The 24,464-nt window shown below is 39.6% G+C and overlaps 2 protein-coding genes across 4 annotated transcripts in view; one reads left to right on the top strand and one right to left on the bottom strand.

The window, feature by feature from the left end:
- Window positions 1-992: 992 nt before the first annotated feature.
- Window positions 993-8,616, bottom strand: NDUFB1 (NADH:ubiquinone oxidoreductase subunit B1). Of its 2 annotated transcripts, none has more exons than XM_088829453.1 (3): window positions 8,458-8,616; window positions 2,125-2,269; window positions 993-1,190 (listed from the first exon to the last, which is right to left on the bottom strand). In XM_088829453.1, exons 2-3 carry the CDS (start codon window positions 2,262-2,264, stop codon window positions 1,154-1,156), a joined length of 177 nt encoding a protein of 58 aa, XP_088685579.1. In that variant the 5' UTR covers window positions 2,265-2,269; window positions 8,458-8,616; the 3' UTR covers window positions 993-1,153. The 2 variants fall into 2 exon arrangements, with proteins under 2 accessions (XP_088685579.1, XP_088685580.1); XM_088829454.1 differs by lacking the exon at window positions 8,458-8,616 and adding an exon at window positions 8,265-8,451.
- Window positions 8,617-8,788: 172 nt separating this feature from the next.
- Window positions 8,789-24,464, top strand: part of CPSF2 (cleavage and polyadenylation specific factor 2) — a 35,302-nt gene continuing 19,626 nt past the window's right edge. The window contains exons 1-8 of one of the 2 annotated variants that reach the window (XM_055418402.2): window positions 8,789-8,946; window positions 12,410-12,471; window positions 16,996-17,177; window positions 18,258-18,417; window positions 18,500-18,605; window positions 20,161-20,290; window positions 22,465-22,580; window positions 23,723-23,910. In XM_055418402.2, coding sequence (XP_055274377.1) covers window positions 17,029-17,177; window positions 18,258-18,417; window positions 18,500-18,605; window positions 20,161-20,290; window positions 22,465-22,580; window positions 23,723-23,910 — 849 coding nt within the window. In that variant the 5' untranslated portion in view covers window positions 8,789-8,946; window positions 12,410-12,471; window positions 16,996-17,028. The remainder of the gene's footprint in view (window positions 8,947-12,409; window positions 12,472-16,995; window positions 17,178-18,257; window positions 18,418-18,499; window positions 18,606-20,160; window positions 20,291-22,464; window positions 22,581-23,722; window positions 23,911-24,464) is intronic. The other variant, XM_088829451.1, reaches the window with a different exon arrangement.

Below are 24,464 nucleotides of genomic sequence, written 5' to 3'. Positions count from 1 at the left end.
TTTCTAAAGTGGTACAACTCCTAGCAGCTACATTTTCCATTCCTGCCAGCAGTGTGAGTTCCAGGTGCTCCACACCCTTGCCAACACTTGGTAAGATCAGTCTCCTTAATTTTAACCATTCTAATAGACGTACAGTGGTTTCTTGCTGTGGTTTTCATTTGCATTTCCCTAATGACTACCGATTTTGAGCATCTTTTCATGTGCATATCTGCCATTCTCATATCCGTTTTTCAGTGAAGTGCCTGTTAAAAGTCTTTTGCTTTTTAAAAATTTGGTTATATTATTGAGTTCTTTACATATTGTATATGTTTTGCAAATAGTTTCTCCTAATGTGTGGCTGCATTTTCACTGTCTTGTGTTTTTTTTTTTCCTTTTTAATTGACGGATAATTACTTTGCAGTATTGCATTGGTCTCTACTAAACATCAACATGAATCAGCCATAGGTTTACCCATGTCCCCCCCCCACCTGAACATCCTTTCCACACCTCTCTAGGTTGTTATTGAGCCCTGGTTTGAGTTCCCTGAGTCATACAGCAAATTCCCACTGGCTATCTATTTTACATAAGGTAATGTATGTTTCCATGTTACTATCTCCATACCTCCCACCCTTTCCTTCTCCCCTTAAATGTCTTTTTTAAAAACTTTATTTAAAAATTTTTTTGCCACACTGCATGGCATGTGGGGTCCTAGTTCCCTGACTAGGGATTGAACCCATGTCTCCTGCATTGGAATCACAGAATCTTAACCACTGAACTGCCAGGAAAGTCCCTGAATAGTGTCTTTTAAAGAGCAAAGGTTTTTAATTTTGATAAAGTATGTCTTGGTTTTAAAAACTGGCTCACGCTTTATATGTTATATTTAAGAAATCTTTGCTAACCCCAAGGTCACTAAAATTTTCTGTTATTGATTTTTAGCAAATAAAATCCTACCATCTTCTTTTTAGAGATCCTTTGAAGCACAAGGTTTGAAAAAAATTTCTGAAAAGTTGGGCTATGATTTGGTGACTACTTTTTAATCACTACATCTGTTATTGAAATGGGAGAGATTATTTCAGCACAAAAACGATCACACTTTAAATTCTTCAAATTAAATGAGTGTGTTTTTCTCTTATAATTTAAAAAATGTGAACATTCTGTAATTCAGCTGTAGCCATTATTTCCAGGTGACTTCTTCATTAGGTTTCAATTCCCTGCATAGAAAGAAAAAAAAAGGAGAAGCAAAAGTGTAAAGAAAACTTTTATGAAAGAATAAAAGGGAAAGTCAGGAGAATATGAATTTGGTGTTTTATATTGTATTAAACTGACCCATTCAAAAATTTTTATTAGATTGAGAATATTCCTTCTATTCTCTTGTGATTTTAAACCTTTTACCACCTCTTCAATTTCATTTTTCCAGATTAAACAACTGTAATTTCTTTTTAACAGCTATAATCTCTAATTAGTCTACATGAAAGCAGTTATCCTCTCAGTGACTTCATTTAATGCTTTAGACTCTTTCGAGCTCATTTTTTCTGTTTCGAAATCCCTAACGATGAGCCTCCTCTACACACCTCCCATGGCTGCTGCTCGATTCTCTTGTCCTGTGAGCTTCCTCCTTCCCAGCATCACAGCCAGTGGCGGATACCCTGTCTTGCTAACTCTAACTCTGCTGCCAAATAAGCCATCTCCAGAGACACAATGGGACAAGGCGGCTGCCAGTTGATATCTGATCACGCAACCATCCTGCCTAAAGCTCTTGAGGAGTGTTGCTGAGACCAGTGCCTCAAGCCATTAGTGCTGTTGATTTCAGCTACATCATGGACTAAGTAAGACAGTATATGATAATATATGTTAAAGTTGCATACAGAATAGGCTTTGATGAGATGGTACGAAACTGTTTCTACATTAAAATGAACCTTGGAATAAAAGACTTTCAAAGATCTGAAATAGCCTGTTCAGAAACTAGAGACTTGTTTACACCGCAAAGGTAACCATACTGCTTTATGTAAGGGCTAAACAACAAAATAGTATCACTAAATCCTTGGAGGAGTGGGAATCACCCCTTCTGTTTATTTTTGGCACTAATGATATTAAGAAGAATACTTCCAAAAGCTGACTGTTGGTTTAAAAAACACAAAAACTAACCTTTTATATAACAGACTCTTGTTCCTGAAGGCAGTTAGCTTTTCATCATTCTTCCTGTCTAGATAATATCCAAAGACAAATCCCATAGGGACAAGTACATGTACCCAGTGGTCACGCACAACCTGAAGTAAGTTCATCATGAATGCTATAAAAAAAAAACACAACAACCCTGAAATATAGCCACTTTTGAAATATCTTTCAAATCACACCTGACACAGGAAGATAGTTCTAAACATAGGAGACAGATCTTAAAAGCATAATAAGCCTCTTCAGAATGTAGTATATTACTTAAAATCTAGTTAATGAAGATTACACAGGTGACAATGATGAGTATGAAAATTACCCTGCACTAAAGTCAATTTATTAATTTTATTTCAAGTTCTACCAGTGATCTATCACAGGATTGGAGAGAGTATTAAAAAATTCTGCCTGCAAAAGCTGAGTATTTTCACCCTCCTAGTATTGTTTTAGAACTTTTACACATGTAAAATATTTTTAGATTTAGCATAGCTCACAATGTTAAAACTGATATAACAATAATATTGTCAGAAGCAGAATTCTTTAAAGCTATAATTATTGAAAACTATTTTTTAAAACTAATTTTAAAAGGAAATGAAAACATGAGAAATTTTTTAAAGAATCATACTGAATAATGTCACAGTAGATCTGAATATCAATTAAATAACTCTACAAAAGATATGGAGAGAAGGGAACTTTTACTCTTGTAGAATGACTACTAGGTACCAGAGCCATCATATAGTCCAATATATAACATGAAAAATTATTACTCTTATTTTACAGATAAGAAAACAGTTTAACCCAAATAGGTATTACATATAAAGCTGGAATTCAAACACAGGTTCATCCCAAAGGCCTAGATCCTTCTATTATATTGAAATGCCTCTAATAGAGACCCTTCCCCAAATTGACATTGACATTTATGGTACTTAAGACTTATTAAGTTTTTAAGAGTTTCCAGGGCTTCCCTGGTGGTCTAGTGGTTAAGAATCTGCTTGCCAATGCTGGGTACACGGGTTCGATCTCTGGTTTGGGAAAATCCCATATGCCGCAGAGCGCTTAAGCCTGTGCTCTGTAACTACTGAGCCCGTGTGTTGCAACTACTGAAGCCTGTGTGCCAAGAGCCTGTGCTCTGCAAAAAGAGAAGCCACAAGGAGCAGCCTCTATACAGCAAAGAAGAGTAGCCTCTGCTTGCCACAACTAGAGAAAGCCCACATGCACAACAAAGACCCAGCTTAAAAACAGTGTTTAAAGAGTTTCCAAAAGGCAGAAGAGGATGACGTCTTTATAGAAGAACTGGAAGTCATCACATGGAAGATGAAGCTGCACTTCAATGGAAACACAGTTCAATCATCAATTTTCTGTAAAAATTTGGATCTAAAGGTGAAATACATGTGTATGCACATGAATCTATAATGAGTAAATCCTATATAATGTCTGAGAAGACATGGCAACATCCCAGAAAGAGAATACATTACTGCTAATAAAAGGGCTTCGCTGTGTTTGGAAAGAAGCTGTGCTTTCTAATCTTAGCACTCAACTGTGCTAGGATTATGTAGACTGGATTCCTGCCTCTCCTAAGAAACTGGTTCTCACACACATTCTAATTATTTCTCAAAGTTTACTCACTAGAGGCACTGGGTTAGGAAACAGACATGAGGTTATAAGTCACACAACTATTATACACTGCTTTCATAGAATATAATGTTACACACAGCATATTCCAGTCTGAATATCAGCGATACAGAAAACTATGATGTAAATAAATGAGATGTTTGAAATAAACTCCCCAGTTGGTTTGCTGCAAATCATTCTTAGACATATAAATGTAAGCAACATTACCTTATTCCTTTGAAGGCGGTGGTTTTCTTAGCATTGTACCTCCCCTAAATAACATTATTTGCATTCAGATCTTTAAGACCTATTTAATAAAACACTCAGGAACTTTCTGTGATTCTGGTCAAGTTAGCCACTTGTTTTTTTATAAACTTGAGCCAGTCAAGTGTGGGAATAACAATGTGTGCCTTAATCAAATTATGTAACCTGGAAAGCACTAACCTACAAATTACTAGACAATATAGGTCTCTAGAGAAGTCCAGGGGTCATCTATTCTCTCACCTGTTGTAAGTTTCTTAAGAGGTGTCAATTTTAACCCTCAGCACAGCTGACTCTTAGATAACCGTACCGTCACTGACTGGACAGACATGAATTTGAGCAAACTCCAGGAGATAGTGGCTTCCCTTGTGGCTCAGATGGTAAAGAATCTGCCTACAGTGTGAGAGACCTGGGTTCGATCCCTGGGTTGGGAAGATCTCCTGGAGAAGGGAAAGTGAAGAGGAGCTAAAGAGCCTCTTAATGAAAGTGAAAGAGGAGAGTGAAAGTTGGCTTAAAACTCAGCATTCAAAAAACTTAGATCATGGCACCTGGTCCCATCACTTCATGGCAAAGAGATGGGGAAACAATGGAAACAGTGACAGACTTTATTTTCTTTGGCTCCAAAATCACCGCAGATGGTGACTGCAGCCTTGAAATTAAAAGATGCTTACTCCCTGGAAGAAAAGCTATGACCAATCTAGACAGCATATTAAAAGGCAGAGACATTACTTTGCTGACAAAGGTCCACCCTAGTCAAAGTTACGGTTTTCCAGCAGTCATGTATGGCTGTGAGAGCTGGACCATAAAGAAGGCTGAGCACCTAAGAACTGATACTTTTGAACTGTGGTGTTGGAGAAGACTCTTGAGAGTCCCTTGGACTCCAAGGAGATCCAACTAGTCCATCCTAAAGGAAATCAGTCCTGAATATTCATTGGAAGGACTGATGCTGAAGCTGAAACTCCAATACTTTGGCCACCTGATGTGAAGAACTGACTCAGTGGAAAAGACCCTGATGCTGGGAAAGACTGAAGGTGGAAGAAGGGGACGACAGAGGATGAGATGGTTGGATGGCACCACCGACTCAATGGACGTGGGTTTGAGCAAGCTCCGGGAGTTGGTAATGGACAGGGAAGCCTGGTGGGTTGCAGGCCATGGTGTCACAAAGAGTCAGACACGACTGAGTGACTCAACAACCAGGAGACAGCGAAGGACAGGGAACCCTCGAGTGCTGTAGCCCAGGGGGTTGGAAAGAGTCAGATACGACTTAGCGACTGAACAACAACACAGCACAACACTGAACCAACAAGAAAAGTAATTGCTAACTCTCGGTCCAAGACTTTAGCCCATGGCCACCTGTGGGCTAATAAGCCATTACTGTTTACACTCCTCTAACAGGGCAGCAGGCATTTCTGTCTGCCTTTACTCTAACCAGAAAAGATGAATGCCTCATGGGCTGCTCTTAATACAGGTTCTCGAAGAGACTCTACAGATAAGGTAGTGGGAGTGACAGATAAAAGGATTCTGTACATTTAGGACCCAGAGTTGGAGTCAATCTCCATGATGGACTTCCCTGATAGCTCAGTTGGTAAAGAATCTGCCTGCAATGTAGGAAACCCGGTTCAATTCCTGGGTTGGGAAGATCCCCTGGAGAAGGGAAAGGCTACCCATTCCAGTATTCTGGAGAATTCCATGGACTGTAAAGTCCGTGGGGTTGAAGAATGGGACATGACTGAGAGACTTTCACTTTCACCATGATGGAAGCGATTTCCATCCCTGAGAGATAAATGGCAAATCTTAGTCCCAGAGGCATTTCATATTACAATTGTATAATCTACTACTTAATGGGCTCTGGGACCAGTGACATAAAATTTGTCCTGCATATGTCACTGCAAATGGATGACCTGGAAAGACAAAGATTGATGAACATAAAAAGTGAGCTAGATGTTTGGTAGAAACCAACATAATTCTGTAAAGCAATTATCCTTCAGTTAAAAAATAAACAAATTTTTAAAGAAAGTGAGCTAGAATGATCCCCTTGAGAAGGGATAGGAGGAGGAGTGTGGAGGAGGAGTGTAGACAGGTTCATGGTCACAGGCCCAAGACCACACGATGGCTCTATTTGATAGATGGAGGGCAGTGAGCATCTGGGACAGTCTCTAATGAGACAAGTCTCAGTTCAGTTCAGTCGCTCAGTCGTGTCCGACTCTTTGCGACCCCATGAATCACAGCACGCCAGGCCTCCCTGTCTATCACCAACTCCCGGAATTCACTCAAACTCATGTCTGTCGAGTCGGTGATGCCAGGTTTGGATTAAGAGTGACATCCACATGGGTGCCCTCAGGGGCACTATACATATTATTAGTGTCTTCTTTATATGAAGACTCTCAAGAAAAATTTTGCTTCTACTTCAGAACTGAGAGTAGCTATGGTATTCCTGAAAGAAAGAAAAAAAAAAAAAACTAAATGGTTTTTAATCTTCTGAACTCAGGGAATTGAGTAACTGATCAAGTAACCTCTGATACCAAAATTATCCAAAAATTTCTCCCTACTTCTAGAAACAGCTGACTCTTAGAGCACTCTCTGTCAGGCATGGTTCTTTTTTTTTTTTGGCATTTTTTTTTTAAATATTTTTTTTTCTTAGTAGATACAGACTTTTATTAACAAACTGGGATTCAACATTTATTGAAACATCTTTTTTTTTTCTAAAATTACTCTCATTTTTATCAAATATAACCAAATTAAGACTTGTTTACAAAATAGATCTGTTCTCAATAAACCTGACCTGACTATTTATATAACCATAGGAGAAGGCAATGGCAAGCCACTCCAGGGTTCTTGCCTGGAGAATCCCAGGGACGGGGGAGCCTGGTGGGCCTCCGTCTATGGGGTCACACAGAGTCGGACACGACTGAGGTGACTTAGCAGCAGCAGCAGGAGAAGGCAATGGCAAGCCACTCCAGTACTCTTGCCTGGAAAATCCCATGGATGGAGAGCCTGGTAGGCTGCAGTCCATGGGGTCGCTAAGGGTCAGACACGACTTAGCGACTTCATTTTCACTTTTCACTTTCACTCATTGGAGAAGGAAATGGCAACCCACTCCAGTGTTCTTGCCTGGAGAATCCCAGGGATGGGGGAGCCTGGTGGGCTTCTGTCTATGGGGTCACACAGAGTCGGACACGACTGAAGTGACTTAGCAGCAGCAGCAGCAGCAGGCATGGTTCTTAACTGCTTTTCATAATCTCCAATTCATGTAATCCTTACATTACTATACATGTATTAACTAATGCCATGTCCCCAGTGAAGCAGGAATACTTTTTTCAGATGAGGAAGTGCAGGGACAATCAAGTTGTCTAAGGTCACAGAAGCAGTTAAGTGCCAGAACTGGGATTAATACCCAGGCAGTCTGGTTCCTTGGTCCATGCTCTTTATTCATGCTTTTCTGTCTTTCACAGTAATTATAAAGGTCAACATGTATATTAATCTTACTCTTGGCTTTATCTCATTTTTCCCACTGAAAGCTTAATTTGAGATATTACAAGTTTCGTTCCAGACTACTGCAATAAAGCTAATATAAAGTGAGTCACGAGAATTTTTTGGTTTCCCAGTGCATATAAAAGGTTGCCACGCACCTTCAGTTTGTAAAAAGTGCATTATCTGTCAAGCACGATAAAATATTTGCCTTATTACCTTTTCTTCAACCCAATTTTTCCTCCTTAACATCTATAAAGAAAATTGTATATGGTGTGACTTTCGTGAGTCCTCCTAAATTCACACCGGAAAAACACAGATGGTTAGCCATTAGTCCTTACAGCAATCTATGTGTATTGATCCAAAGTGTCGACTTAACCTATAAAAAAATCAGTTCTGGATGCAAGGAGAAACTGAACTCTTTGAGGTCCGGAACCTCGATTGAATGACATGTACACTCAGAAATCAAGAACAAATATTAATTTAAAAACTACATTTAAAAAAAGTGTGTGTTTTGGGGCTTGGCGGCTCAGGAGGGTTTGAGACTTAAAAGAGAGTAAGGTTAGTTTCCAATCCTGAATAACGAGGAAGGCTGAAACTGCGAAGGAGCGGAGAAGCTGCCCCTTCCAGGCTGTAGCCCGGGAGCTGTGATCGATCTCTCAAAGTCTGGGAGCTTTGATCCCGGCCGGTTTCCCCTCAGGTCCCATAACATCTAAAGGTGTTTTCCCGTTAGGACAACCTCAGAATACCCTTTCCCAAGCACGATCGCAGCCGCCCACCTGAAAGTCTGCTCCTTTCGTTTCTCCGTCTCCTTCGCCCAGAAGCCCCAGGAAGCCGTTCCAGCCCCGAGGCGGCCCAGACCAGCCCAATCCCCGCGCACACGCCGCCGCCGAGCGCCTTCCTAGAGGTGCACCACCCCACCTGCACAACGGCGAGTCTTCCCGCTTCGACCGCCCTGGACCCCAGACCCACCTGCGGCCTCGGAGCCAACAACGACCCCACGGCCAAGGACAGCGGCTGGCGCAGCCACTCGCGCCGGCGGAAGCGGCGGCCGCGGGACCCACCATTAGCCGCGTCCGGTCCATGAGAGGGGTGGCTCCGGGAGATCATACCTCTTCTTCCTTTGACCGCTCGACTCTCCTCATATTTACTTTAGCTTCAGCACGTTATAAATCCTTGAGAACTGAAACTTCGGCCCCAGGTGGCGAGACTCGGTGTAAGCGCCACCCGCTTCCTCCAGTTTTGTCCCCCCCGCCGGCCCCCGAAGATGGTATCACCCGGTGTCTCCCCGCCTCCGCGGGGTCGCCTTCAGTTTCAAAATGGCGGCGGCCACTGAGCGGCTTCTCCTGGCTGATCGTCACCGGCGCTGCTGAACCAACGTCAGCTTTTCTCGCTCTTGAACGTGGATTCGAGTAGGGGGTTGGGAAGGGCAGTGGACCGCGTTGGGGGAGGACTGATGAGGCAAGTGGGGGCGGAAGAGGGCTGTGCGCCTTTGGATGGGGGAGGGGGCGCCTCGGCCCTCGGGGGCAGCCCGGCTCCGGCTCCGCCCGGGTCTCCGCGCGGGGACGTGCCCCGCAGGGCTTCGCTGCGACCGTCCGGGTCGTCCCTGGCGGAAGTCCTCGGCGAGGGAAAGACAGTGACTTCTCCATGGACCCGAAGCTCCCGGTCTTTCGTGGCAGTTCCTACGTTTCGCTCCCAAGCTCTCCTTCCCTCCTTTCTGCCGGTTTCCGCCTCCCTTTCAGTCTCTCGAAGCTGGAGGAGTTAATCCGACGCCAGCTTCGGTTCCTTAGCCTTTTGGCTAACTTGTTCTCAGCCCGCTTCCTCTGGGTCTCCCCGTCGTCTCGTGAGAGACCACAGGCTGCTGGGCACAAAATAGGCGTTCCTTTTTAGTTAATCGACTCCAGAGACCTTGAAGACGTTACCATGCTTTTGAAAACAGCCTCCGCAACCCCCCTCCCGGGCCCTCCCCCGACCCCCTCATCGCCTTTGCGCGCTTCCAGCATCATCACTCTATATACATGCTCAACGGTAAACAGGAGGTCAGCTCAGTTCAGTTCAGTCGCTCAGTCGTGTCCGACTCTGCGACCCCATGAATCACAGCACGCCAGGCCTCCCTGTCCATCACCAACTCCCGGAGTTCACTCAAACTCATGTCCACAGAGTCGGTGATGCCATCCAGCCATCTCATTCTCTGTCGTCCCCTTCTCCCGCCCCCAATCCTTCCCAGCATCAGAGTCTTTTCCAGTGAGTCAACTTGTCGCATGAGGTGGCCAAAGTATTGCAGTTTCAGCTTTAGCATCAGTCCTTCCAATGAACACCCAGGATTGATTTCCCCCAGAATGGACTGGTTGGATCTCCTTGCAGTCCAAGGGACTCTAAACAGGAGGTCAGAATAATTTTAACTCTGGCAGGTCTGGCTTCCTGTGACCAGGCGAACGTGCGTTATCAATTGCCCGTGCTCTGTTTTTTTTTTTTTTTTAAATTTTAGAATCCCTTGGAGCCTTTTATGAAACTAGTGCTCTCCCGGAACTTACCAAGAGGAGCCTTTTCTCTCTCGAGCTCCAGAGCTAACCCAGAAAAACTCTTTCGTTTTCCCTTAGATTTTGCATGGTTCCCCTTAGTTGTCATCAGCATATGCAGCCCTTATTGAGAACGAGTGGCTGTGACAGATAATTGATGTGAAATGGTCAGCAATCCCCGCTCAGAAGGAATTTATATGGTGTGGATTCATTCCGTTCAGGACACATTTGTGTTACTTTGAGCCCTGTGCTTGGCATTGGCGATAGAAAAGATTCATTTTACTGTTTCCCCATTCATTTAACATCCATTCAACATATATTCTTTGTGCCCACTTGTGTTAACTAAAAATGAAAAACATCACCTGGAGGCACCAAAATAGTTTTATAAAAGAGTAAATATTTGAACTGGGTCATTAAGGGTCAAAAGGAAAGTACTAAAATCAGAAAAAGGTCATCCCTGGATACAGTACAGAGATGCAGAGACTGGAGAAGTTTTGGCTTACTTAGGAAGAGCAGGAGAAAGCAGCCTTGAGCATGCAGTGCAAGGGTGGTTGGTGAAGCAAGAAGAAGATTAAGGTAAACTTGTGAAGGACCTTGCTTTCCAAGGAAGGTGTTCAGACCTAGTAGTTAGCTGGAAATCACAAGAAAGGGGCGCGAAGATATTTGTTTTTTATGATGGTCTGTCTTATGGTTTTGTGGAGAATCAACTTGGAACAGAAAAACTAGATGAGAGGAAATTGCAGTCACTCAGGTAAGGTAATGGGTGCCTCCACTGAGGCAGGAGAGTAAAGGATGTCAGAGAGACTTCTGAAATGTCATATAGGGTTAAACTGATGGCAGCCAATTTGGTGGTCAGAGGGTGACTTAATGTTTAGTCTGGGAGATTAAGTGGTTGGTGATACCATTAAAATCAAGTCTAAGACATGAACGTGAAAATAGTATGATGTGAGCTTGCACTTTAGGAGTGGCAAAGCGCAATCCAAAGCATTGATTTTAGAGTCTAGACTTGGGCTATTACAGTAGCCACTAGCTACCTGTAGCTCTTGTGCACTTGAAATTGTAGTTGGTTTGAATTGAGATGTGTGTAATCATAAAATACAATGAGTTAGTACCAAAACTCATTAATGTCTTAATAATGATTGCATGTTGAAATGATAATGTTTTGGAAATATTGGGTTAAGTAAAATAAAATAAATTTCACATGTAAAACTTCAGTGTGACTGTGAAAAAATTTTAATTACACTTATGGCTTGCATGATATTTTTGTTGGACAGAGCTGTTCTAGTCTAGACTAATGATTCAGAGATTAGTGAGGATGTTAGATTTGAGCTGGGCCTTAAGATGATGATAGTGGTGATCTTAGGGCAGCCTGCTGGTGCCCTCCGTTGCCTGTGAAGGCATTCAGGTTTTGTTTTTTTAAGCAGAAGCCTTCAGAGATTTTTCAGCAAGGGACCATATTCAGGGGTGTTTTGGAAGATTAATCAGCAGTAAGGTTTATGTTGAGATGAAGGAAGGAAAGGCTGCAGGCAAAGAGAAACTCTAAAATAGTGAGACCCTGTATAAGGGTGCTTGCAGTATGAATGGAAAGAGAATAATAAATGTACAAAAGCATTCTAAGGGGGAAATAATCAGGATTGCTAACAGTCTAATAGTCCAAGAAGTAAAGGAAGGAGTCAAACATGTAGAGTTTCAAGTCTTGGTTACTTAAATAATAACTAGTGAATTCTGTGTCATAGAGTTATAAGGTACATGTGGGGCTAAAGAAAGTTAGTCTCAAAATAGAACCAGTAAGTTTGAAAGGAGGAAGTGGGCTGCTACTTTTTTTTTTAATCTCCCTGTACTCTCTATTTTCTTTATCTAATCAGTCGTGTATACCAGCTAGTTTTTTAAAATATAGAATCATGTCATCTTACTTGATCATTGACCTTAAAATGTCTCTGTTGCCTCTTCTCTGTTTAGCAATTATAATTAGGTCCAAAGTTTCAAGGCCTTTCATTAGCTGACCTTTTTCTATTCATTAAGACTTTTCATTTTTTTGCTTCCATGAAATTGTGCCAGGCTAGTGTTGTTACTGATATGCTAATAAGTTTTTGTTTTGTGCTTTTGATCGTGTTTTTCCCTTGTTTTCAATACCTTTTCTCTTTACCTCTTTTTACCCATGGCCTACCAGTCCTTAATAAATAATTTAAGATCCCACCTCTTTTATGATTCTCAATAACATACATTAATGTCAGTTTTAAAAATCTTATTTCCAAGATTTTTTTTTAAAGGACCACATATTATTGTACTTGCTGCTGTTCACTGTCTTTACCTTAGGAGAAGACATAGAAGTTAAACACCAAAATTAAAAACAGAAGTAAATCATTATACCACATTCATGAGACTCTTATTTCTTTATTTTTTAGATATGTAAAGAAGTCTTCCTTTGAATTCATGGTGTTTCATCCCAAATACAACTGAGATACTAGTAAGTAAAGACTGTCTAATAAAGATACAGCTTTATTATATTATAAGCAAGTATAATACAAATATCTTTTCATCTGTTGCAATCTGCGTTTGTCTGCAACAGTTATAAATGGCTCATTCGGTTCTATTTGTAAGACGCTTTGTATTTTCATGTCATAATCTAAATAAAGAAAGTGGGAGAGTAAAGTAGATTTAAGCTGGAAAAGAATTTCTCTTAGGCCATTATTATAATTGTGGTACACGGAGCTTTTTGACAGGGAGATCCAAGTCCTATTTAAAACTGTATTTATAAACACATTTCTTCAAATAGAGAATTAGTATCTGTGTATTTCTCATACCTTAAAAATAGAAACACACTAAGTCAATGTATTTTTAATTTCAGTTTATTTGTTTTAGTAACAGTGATTGTTAAATATCCACTGTGTAAGACGTGCTCATATAGTAAGGATACAAACATAGATCAAACCTAGTCCTGCATTCAGAGAGCTCTCCCAAACCAAAGGAAGTGCATATAAATAGGTAGCTGTTCAGTTCAGTTCAGTTGCTCAGTCATGTCCGACTCTTGGCGACCCCATGGACTGCAGTACACCAGGCTTCCCTGTCCATGGCCAACTCCCAGAGCTTACCCAAACTCATATCCATTGAGTCAGTGATGCCATCCAACCATCTCATCCTCTGTTTTCCCCAGTTTCCCCCTCAGTTAGTCTCTCCCATCAGGAAGCTTCCATAAGCCTCTTTTCCTTCTCCATCAGAGGGCAAGCAGAATGAAAACCACAATCATAGACAACTAACCAATCTGATCACATGGACCACAACCTTATCTAACTCAGTGAAACTATGAGCCATGCTGTGTAGGGCCACCCAAGACGGACGGGTCATGGTGGAAGGTTCTGACAAAATGTGGTCCACTAGAGAAGGGACTGGCGAACCACTTCAGTACTTCTGCCTTGAGAACCCCATGAACAGTATGAAAAGGTAGCTGTTAATGGTGTGGAAAGAGCACTAAGCTCATTTAATACTAGCCATCTTCATTTACTCATTTAAGCAGCACTATTGACCACCACTCTGTGTGAACACACTGTAGGGGTACTGGAATATAATTATGATCAAATAGACAGAAGTCTCTACTTTCATGGAGTCCTTATTCTAGTGTAGGGGTTAAAAGGAGATAAGGGGTTGGACAAAGTGAGCAAATAAGCAGCAAGTACAGGTGGATGCTATGTATTTTGAAGAAAATAGAAGGAAAATACACATTATAGTATGTAACTGAGGTGGGGGTGGACTTTAGGGTGGTCAGAAAGTGTCTCTGAAAGAATGAATTTGAGGTAGGGAAAACAATAACTCAGACTAGTTAGAAATCTTGGTGACAGCAGATAGAAAGAAATATATGAGGAATTATACTTGAGAAATATAATAGAGGTAAAAAGGCAGGATTTACTCATGGATTAGATGTGAAGAACAAGCAAAAGATCAAGGATGATGCCATCAGAGACCAGATGATCTTAAAGCTGTAGGACAGTAAGATTACCTAGAGAGAAAAGAGAAGGTCCTGCAGAAAAGCACTACCTCATGTAGAGGTTGGGGGAGAAGGAGGAATTAATTAAGGAGAGTGAGGAATGGCCAGTTAGATGTAAGGAAAATCAGGAGAGGGTTGACACAGAGGAGCAGAGGAAGGTGTTTCTGGGAGGATGGAGCTGTTAATTTCGTTGAATGCTGCTACAATTTCCAGGAAGTTGGGACCACAGAAATGTCCGCTGGCTTCAGTTGTATAGAGGTTTGTCATTGACCTTCATGAAAGCTCTTCTAGTGATATGGTGGAGAAAGACATCAGATTTAGTGGTTTGAATAGGAGATAAGAAAGCAGAGACAGGTCTGTGGACAAATATTCTGAGAAATTTTGCTATGAAAGAGCATAGACGTGATAAAGCAGTTGCAGGGGACTGTAGGATTGAGAGAGGGTTCTTTTAAGTTGAGAAATTGTAGAGTGTCTTTGTATGCTAATGGGAATGGTACATCGGTCATCCATTGATGACGCCCAAGGTGGGGATGACTGAAGAAGTTCTGTAGAAGATAAACAGGAGTGGGGTTCAGAGCACACGCACAGGATTGGCCTTGAATGAGAGCTGGGCTGTTTATTCTGTATGATGGGAGACACAGCAGCGTACGTGCAGACAGGTTAATGTAATAGCTATGGTATTTGGAAAATGTGGAGTTACTGTCTGATTACTTTTGTCTTCTAACTGAGGAGTGAGGTGAGATTATCAACAGAGGAGGGTGGAGGGAAGGGTGTGTGATGCTTGAGCAGAGAAGAGATGCGAAATGATGGTCTCAGATGGAAAGTCAACCTGGTGAGAAAAATCAGATTGGTAGGTAGGACATAGTGACTGTTTGAGATCTTTGGCCATGAATTTAAAGAGCAAATAGCATAGTTGTGTGATTGGGTTTTTTCCACCTCTGGCAGCATTGAGCTGCTCGAAAAGACAAAGTGCATGATTGGAGTTAGTGAGGGTTAGGATTTTGCCAGACTTGCCCAAAGAAGGACTAAAGCTGCAAAACACTGGAGTATTTGCAAAATAATCATGATGGCTTGGGGATCCATATAACGTGAGTGGAGACAGGAGGTGGTCATGGACAGTGAAAAAGTAGTCAGTGAATTAGAGATACAGTGAGGCTAAAGGGTTTTTGCAGTGGGAATTCTAGAGTAGGGAAGGTGGGATGAGACGGGGAGATCGTTGAAAGTGAAATTTTGAAAGTGCTGCAGTTTATTGGTCAGATAAGGTCATGGTTCTTACTGTGGAGCCGGGTGGCTGAAGTGAAAAGAAGACTCTTGGAGTTGGGAAAGTCAGGGAGAGAAGAGGTCAGTAATGAAACTACTCAGGAAGACAGAGTCGGGAACTGAAGCCCTCCATTAACGAGGAAGGACAGGAAAGGCTCACAGCGAGCTGGCTGGCAGCATGAGTTCAGCGGGACTAGAGTGTTTCTAGGAGCAAGGAGGAGACGTGGATTGGAGGCTGCAGTAATGAACAGGGAGCCCGTGCTTCCTGCTTTTGAGGTCAGGGAATACAGGAGAAAAAAGGCCTCCTGAGAAGGCTGGAGGAGAAACAGCATCATTTGAGAAGAGCTACGTTTCTGTGAAGATTTGCAGATGAGGAAAACCTTCAGAGAAGAGGGTGAAGTTCTCGGTGAGTGTAATGGTTGCAGAGGGGATACTGAAAGGATGTGGAAGGCAGAGGAGGTAGTGAATTGGTCCCCTGGGTGGACTTCAGTGATGATGGACAGCCTCAGAGTCTTGGGTCTTTGGCTGTGAGCGAAGTAAACAAGGATGGAGGTGTGGTGACAGTCTGTGAAGACAGCTGGGCAGTTTGCCTTAATTTGTTGCTATGACCTCGGGCAGATGTTGAAGGATCATCAGATGTGCAGCGACCTTCTCTCTCTTTTTCACACAATAATAATTTTAATAATAGATGCTGTAGAGTAACATTAACAGTAATGAAAAGTCACATTAATTAGAGGGGGGCTAATAACTTAGAAAACTTTTGAATCTTCCAATGTTCCCTGTTCTTACAAGCACTCTAAGGATAAGTAACTGTGAATGAATAATTCTCTTACTTGCATAGTTAACCAGAAAAGGCAAATTTATTTTAAGAACCTGAGATCTGAAATCTTGCTGTGGAGTTGTGCTTTGCTAATGAATGTTTTCAATAACATCTATATAGTAGCACACAATTCTAGGTCCTAAATCCCAACAGATGTTTTCATGTTGTATCTTCTTGAAATATGTAGTAAGTATCTCAACTGTATTCCATCAGATATGTTTTGAACACCTACTCTGTGTCAGATTCTCTTCAGGAAGTGCAAACTGTAAGTTACTACAATTGTTTTCCAGTTGCTCACGTTACAGTGCAAGGCTTCTTAACAAAATTCCCTGAAAAATATGTGAATTGCTACATGTATATGGACCTTTTTGTTTTTTAGGACTGAGGGGAGCAGGAAAAATCCATAGCTTTTTATCACATTGTCAAGCGGTCCTTTATTTAAGGACCACTGGTTTAGTTGTAGAGAAAGACACATAAACTAGTAACAGTGTAATGTGATGAAATCACTGCCATCTCAGAGCGAAATAAAGGAGGAGCAAATTCACCTTGAAGAATAAGTTCACTAGTTGAGTACACTACATTTATTTATTGAGGAACTTGGTAGTCTCCATTCTAGGTAATTTATACATTATTTGAAATCTTCCAACATCCTTTTAATGTATATATTAATATTCATATTTTATAGGATACATAAGTGAGGAAAATTTAACTAATCTGCTCAGAATCATATAAACATACATTCAAATATGGGTCAGTCTGATTCCAAAACCTATTACTTTTCATCAAACCACATTGGGGGGCCACTGAAGGACTCTATATACAGGAGGGTGTAAGATTATGTTTGTACCTTCACACTTAGCAATGATGGAAATAGGTCTTTTAAATGACTCTGCTTTTATGTTTAACTATGTTTTTATTTCTGTTGAAAGAACCTTTTGGATTATTGTTGTTGGACCGAAAAAATGACATCTATTATCAAGTTAACTACCCTTTCTGGGGTCCAAGAAGAATCTGCTCTTTGCTATCTTCTCCAAGTCGACGAGTTTAGATTTTTATTGGACTGTGGCTGGGATGAGCACTTTTCTATGGATATTATAGATTCCCTGAGGAAGTAAGTTACTGTTAATATTTCTATACTTTTAGTAAATCAACTTCTCTTTTCTACACTGTAATACTATTTTGATGTTACACAGTGTTTGCTATTTTGCTCTAATTTAGTTGAGAGTAAAACAGTTTTATTTAAACTGAAGAACCAAATAATAACTGTTTTTATTTGTGTAGTTTTGATTGACTTGTAAGCTGTGTTTATTGAAAGTCAGCAAAATCTTAAGTTAATTGTTACTTGATCAATGGATCTCAGTAGAAATTTTTGCACCCTAATTTTAGAAAAGAACAAAATTAAGTTTATAAGAATTTGAAGAGAGGAAAACTGTACTTGTAAAAGTTCTGCAGTCAGATCAAATTAGCTTATTTTCTTTTAATCTTTGGATGCTTAGACATTTGAGAATTGGTGCTTAGAATAAAGACCATGAGATTCAAAAGGATCTAATCCATCAAAGAAAAATTTAGTTGTGTTAGCAGTATTGTACTAATTATGGAATGAACGAGAACTTAAATATTGAAAAAACTTAGAACTTACAGCAAAATTTTTTTTTCTTATTTCTTTTGTTAATGAGAATATATTATTCATTGACTAAAGTTACACTATCATGAATATACTGTCAGTCATTATGCTAAAAAGCTGAGACAAAATTCCATAATAAATATGTGGCCTTTTAAATGTCCTTTTCTTAACGATTTCTTAAATCCTGAGTTCTTTAACTTTAATAGTATATAAGATAGCCTCTTGAAATCAGTTTATGTGTGGTGTCTACTGTTTTCCTTCCTTTTTTTAAAAAACGTGTCTGGACACTATAGATTTACATGCAACTCATACCACAGTTTTGATCTCTGTGTAGGATGGGGTAGTACTAATTGAGATTCATAGGTAACGTAATTTTAGCTCTCAGTTGAGCATGGGGTCTGAGTCAGACATGACTGAGCGATTTCACTTTCCCTTTTGCTCTGCTACCCCATCATAGTCTTCAGCTTGGAATACTGAGAGGAATCAGAACCGGCAAATTAATTTTGAGTATCCTGCCTTTTCCTTTAGGAACAGGATTCGGTAATAGTCATCTTGCTTGTGTTCTAGGCATGTTCACCAGATCGATGCGGTCTTGTTGTCTCATCCCGACCCCCTCCATCTTGGCGCCCTCCCCTATGCTGTTGGAAAGTTGGGTCTGAACTGTGCCATCTATGCAACCATCCCCGTTTATAAAATGGGACAGATGTTCATGTATGACCTTTATCAGGTAATTTAAGCAATTAAAAAAAAATTGTTTTAACACCCCTGCAGTGATCATTTTTAACCTTTTATTTGTATTTTTTTTTTAGTCCCGACACAATACAGAAGATTTTACACTCTTTACCCTAGATGATGTGGATGCAGCCTTTGATAAGATACAACAGTTAAAATTCTCTCAGATTGTGAATTTGAAAGGTAAAACATGTTTCTAGTAGCAAATAATTGGACAAATGGTGTTTGAACAAAAGTACAAGGGAATTTGTAGTAAAAATTACAGGCACTATTGTCTGAAGAATAAAAACTTAGCATTTTTTCAGAGGGAACTGTGAAGTTCCCCAAAATCATCTGATTTTATAATATTGCAGGCTAAATTCTAATAAAATGTAACAGCTCAGGCCTCCTTTTCACGTTTAATTTAGGAAGACTTACTTAGTGATTACTGTATATAATGCACAAAGGTAACATGGTCAGATTCTCTTCCAAAGAGGTCACAGTGAGGTTGAGAAAAAGTTGCTCAGATGACTAGATGGAGTGATGGAAGTAAATGAAGTGCTATGGCAGCACAGAGTAGAACATGACTCAATTCTAGAATTGAACATGAAAAAAAGTTGTCATTTAATTAGGACAGGAAGTCATATATATATGTGTCCCTAAATATATATTTATCATCTGTAGAGAGAACTATTTAAATATTTTCAAAAATATGATATCATAAATATGAAAAAATGGTACACAAATGGACTCTGAAGTTTAGCCAGGAAGTAGCAATGGTCTCAGGAGAAGGCAATGGCAACCCACTCCAGTACTCTTGCCTGGAAAATCCCATGGACAGAGGAGCCTGGTAGGCTGCAGTCCATGGGGTCGAGAAGAGTCGGACACGACTGAGTGACTTCACTTTCACTTTCATGCATTGGAGAAGGAAATGACAACCCACTGCAGTGTTCTTGCCTGGAGAATCCCAGGGATGGCGGAGCCTGGTGGGCTGGGGTCTATGGGGTCGCACAGAGTCGGACACGACTGAAGTGACTTAGCAGCAGCAGCAATGGTCTCAGTAATTTGGCTGTACTGTACTTCGTTTTCTATAGGATACATTCTTTACCATAATGAGATTTGAATTGTCAATTTAAAGGTTAGCGAAGATGGAAACACTTCATAATTTATGTGCACGATATGAATAGTAAAGTTTATTAGTTCATGCTGCTGCTGCTAAGTCACTTCAGTTGTGTCCGACTCTGTGTGACCCCATAGACCCCAGCCCACCAGGCTCCCCCGTCCCTGGGATTCTCCAGGCAAGAACACTGGAGTGGGTTGCCATTTCCTTCTCCAATGCATGAAAGTGAAAAGTGAAAGTAAAGACGCTCAGTCATATCCGACTCTTAGCAACCCCATGGACTGCAGCCTACCAGGCTCCTCCGTCCATGGGATTTTCCAGGCAAGAGTACTGGAGTGGGTTGCCATTGCCTTCTCTGTTAGTTCATACTAAGTTATTGAATAGTAGTGGCAATCTCTAGCCTTTTATTTTTCAAGCACAAATATTATGCATGGATGTATAATAAAATTATAAGAGTGCCTCCATGAAGGTATGAGGTAGCTGGGGGACTGGACGGTGAGACTGGCATTACACTGTATGCCTTTTTGCTTTTGAATTTTGTATCATTGTGCATGTTACTTATTAAAGAATAGCTAGTAATAACCTTTCTTTAGATTTGTAATAAGAAATCTGAGTATTGTCATTATCTTGTTGACTTAGGTAAAGGACATGGCTTGTCTATCACACCTCTGCCGGCTGGTCATATGATAGGTGGAACAATATGGAAAATAGTCAAAGATGGAGAAGAAGAAATTGTTTATGCAGTTGACTTCAACCACAAGAGGGAGATGTAGGTATATCAAGATAAAAGCTAATGGAAATGCAGCTGGTCTTGCTTCATTGTTTGGAGGGAAATTTAAAAACAAAATTTTCTTTAAACTAGAAATCTAGAGCAATTTGGAAGTACCAAGTAGTGAATGTTTTCAAAATTACTTAAATTATTTGCATTGTAAGGAAAAAAGTTTGATATGAAATAGAAGATATTGTTTTGAAATTTACATCTGCTCTATAAAAGAAGTATCTCTCTGGAGATGTTGCATAGGAGATTAATTTTTATGCATCAAATTGTATTTTATATATTCTTGACTTGCTATTTAGAGGAACTTTGTGGGTGGGTTTTTATTTTTTTGATAAAATTCATTAATACCATCTAATATAGTGATTTAAAGTCACACTCCCTTTAGAAGAGTGTGTAGCCTATCCCTCTCCAGTGGATATTCCCGACCCAGGAATTGAACTGGAGTCTCCTGCATTGCAAGCGGATTCTTTACCTACTGAGCTACCAGGGAAGTCAACTTAAAAGGGGACACAGTAGTTTCATTTTAAAACTTTATTTTGTACTTATAGTATTTCTATAAGATTGCTTTGGTTTCTTTTGTAATTTTTGTACATTAAGTACATAACTATTTTATATTAGATTATAGTATCCTTAAGATCTTTTGTATCATATTAAGAAACATTTAAGACTAATATGTTGAATTTTAGGCTCTTGTAATTACAGGTTAATGAGAAAAGATGGGTATTTGAGTGAATGATATTCGGACATTTTGGGAAAAACCTCAGTTTATGTCTTTTTTATCACTTAATAGGATAAATTTCAGGTGGATTAGAGTTAAATAGAAAAGGAAACAATACTGATGAGTCTGATCTCTTGATTTGGAAGACTTTGGTAAGCAGAAAGGAAATAGACCAAGTTATAAAGAAAGACTCTGCTACATTTGATTATATATACGTTCAAAATGTCTGAAACAATAAACTAAGTCAGGGCAACTCAGTGTAAAGAATCCGCCTGCTAATTAGGAGACACAGGTTCAATCCCTGATTCGGGAAGATCCACAGGCCACGGAGCAACTCAGCCCGTGCACCACAACTATTGAGCCTGTGCTCTAGAGCCCAGGAGCTGCAGCTGCTGAGCCCACTTCTCGCAACTACTGAAGCTCATGTGCCCTGGAGCCCGTGCTCCGCAGCAAAGAGAAGGCATAGCAGTGAGAACCTGTGCACTGCAGTTAGAGAGTAGCCCCCACTCCCCACAACTAGAGGAAGAAAGCCCGTGCAACAGTGAAGACCCAGCAGAGCCAAAAATAAATAAAAATTTTTAAAAAGACCTAAATTAAAAGACCTATAAACTAGGGAAAATATTTCCATAAAGTTGATCAAAGGCTTATTTATAAGACCAGGTATTAATCAATCAGAAAGATACCAGTTGCAAAATGGGCAAAATAAGGTCAAAAAAGAGAAAATTTAAATGATAATGATTTTTTAAAATTAAATACCATTAAAATTGCTTTTAAATGGTAGAGTTCTTCTGGGAATTATTTAGTGAGTTGGTCATTGTTTCTGGTTGAACCTTTCTGGAAAAGGGAGAGCTTTCTCAAAAGGGTCAAACCTTTCTGGAAATCCATTTAGCAATATTGTATATTTTAGTAAAAACATTTCTAGGAATGTGTCCTAAAGAAACAGTTAGAAAGGCAACAGAAGCTTTTTGCAAAAGTTTTCTCTGAGAGATTATTTATAATGACAAAAAAAAGTAACCTAAATATCAATACAGGGAAATGACCAAATATTTATTATACAAACACACAGAAAGCTTTTATAATGATTAAAAATTAGATTTAGAAAATGGTTTTAATGTTATGGGAGAAAACTAGGATATAAACTGGGTATACAATCATCTACATGAGATACCACTTTAGTAAAATACATACACAGATATATGCATAGAGAAATATGTACTTAGAAGGATATATACCAAAATACTACGGCTATTATCTTTGGGTGATGGTACTCTGGGAGAGCTTAGTTTTCCTTTTTTGAGTTTACTAGATTTTCTTATCAGTGAGCATGTAAATTGTTAGAAGAGGAAAAAACCTTATAAAAAGAAGTTTTGGTTTTTTTTTTTGGTAAGAAAAGCTGTTGTTTATTTGAAGTGATAGAAGGTATTCCTGTTCTTCAACTTCCTTATAGCCACTTAAATGGATGTTCCCTGGAAATGCTAAGCAGACCTTCCTTACTTATCACAGACTCATTTAATGCTACTTATGTGCAGCCCAGGAGAAAACAAAGAGACGAGCAGCTTCTGAGTATGTATTGCGTATGGTCCTTTCTGCAGAGCCGTGGAGGTGCGAATGACTGTGCGAATGACTGGTAGTACGAATGACTGTTTGACTTTTTTCTTGTCATAAGAGATTGGTTAACTCTAGTATTTTTGAAAGAATATTATGAAACCATATCAATATTTTTACAAAAAGATGCTTTTGTTGGTTTGAATTTAACTTTCGTGGGACAGGTATAAAGGTTGGTTTCTTCCTGCTATTCAGCACATAGCTAGCTTTCCTTGGCCTCATTGAACGTCTTATACAACATATTTTGATGTCTAGCGAACAGCACAACATATAAAGATCTCATATAAACACTAGAAAAACATTTATACTCAGAGAAATGAATGAAGGAGATAAATGAGGGTGTGCATAGTCTGCTGACTTTGGTGTTTGGGTGTTTGGGTGTTCTAATACAGTGGTCTTGGTTCGAAAGAGATGCAACCGGACCATCCCTGGTTGCTTTTGCTCTAGCTTGAGCCCTTTTATCTTTTATTCTGTTTTTGTAAGCTGCTGTGGAATTCAACAGGGTAAATCGGATTCCAATTTCAACATGCTTGAAACCACCACCTTCATTCATCTACTTAAAAAGTATGACTTATGTACTATATTACTCTAAGACAATTTTCAATTCTTGGATTTTTGTTGTTGTTTGCTATTTGACTAAATATTTCCAAGCAGATTTTCATCTAGAAAGTCTTTTATTGTAAGAAGGAATGTTAATTTGTCTTTTATTCTATAGGCATACATACATATAAAGCATGTATGTATTAAAGTATAACTGTGTGTGTATAAATTTGGGAATTATGTTTCATAATGAAATTCATGGAGGTGAGAGGTGAGGTGAGGCAGGTGAGACCAGAGTGACCTGGAAACACAAAGCTGATTGCATTTGGCTTGTTAGCCCAATTTTCCCAGGACATTATACAAATGTCATTTTCTGTGTGTACTATGGGTGGAAAGGGTTAGAAACCATGGTTTATAATTTTTTAATAAAAAAAAATAGAGTTAATGGCATTGTTATAAACCATAGTCTTAATAGTGAAAGCATGAAGATAAAATTTATCTTTAATCTTATAGCAAGATATTGTTGTGTTCTATTGGGATTTTACATTCTTGTTTTCTAGCAAATGTCCTGGAAACACTTCGAGGTGATGGAAACGTATTAATAGCAGTGGACACTGCAGGCAGAGTTCTAGAACTTGCTCAGCTCCTTGATCAGATTTGGAGAACTAAAGATGCCGGATTGGGTGTTTACTCATTGGCACTCCTCAATAATGTCAGTTACAATGTGGTGGAGTTTTCTAAGTCCCAGGTTTGTTTTCATGTTATGTGTAATAAAAAAGTTTGCTACAGAAATTGGACTTATGGAAAACAGTGTCTGTCAGTGCTCTTTGAATTTTCTTTTTCTGTTGAGGTTGATGATAATAATGATGATGATATAAACTAAAAAACCACTTACTGTTATGTATTCTTTACATGTATTATTTCACTTAATCCTTAAATATCCTATGAAGTAGGTTCTGTTTTTGTTCCCCTTTTACAGATTGGGTAGGTTGCTTCTCTAATGATTAGTATCACAATCTGTAAAATAGGGACAGAAATAGAACCCACCTCATAGGATATAAATGTTAGAATTCATTTTTTTCTTCCTTTTGAATAAGCTCTTTTTCTTGAAATAGCAATGTCTGGGGTAAGGTATTCATTTAGAACTTATATACTACCTTCCAAATAAGATTTAAGGTGACATAACTGAAACGTGATGTAAAATTATAGATTTTTAGGGATGAACATTTGGCTGAGAAGATTTGTTGGGGAATAGAAATAGACAGTAAGCTACTTGTCAGCATGGTACAAATTTAAGCAACC

This window comes from Moschus berezovskii, chromosome 21, assembly GCF_049115385.1.
Source record: "Moschus berezovskii isolate FMDL1 chromosome 21, NW_MosBer_1.0, whole genome shotgun sequence".
Lineage (NCBI taxonomy): Eukaryota > Metazoa > Chordata > Mammalia > Artiodactyla > Moschidae > Moschus > Moschus berezovskii.
Note: the sequence above shows the minus strand (reverse complement) of the source record. Positions and strands in the feature narration are given on the sequence as shown.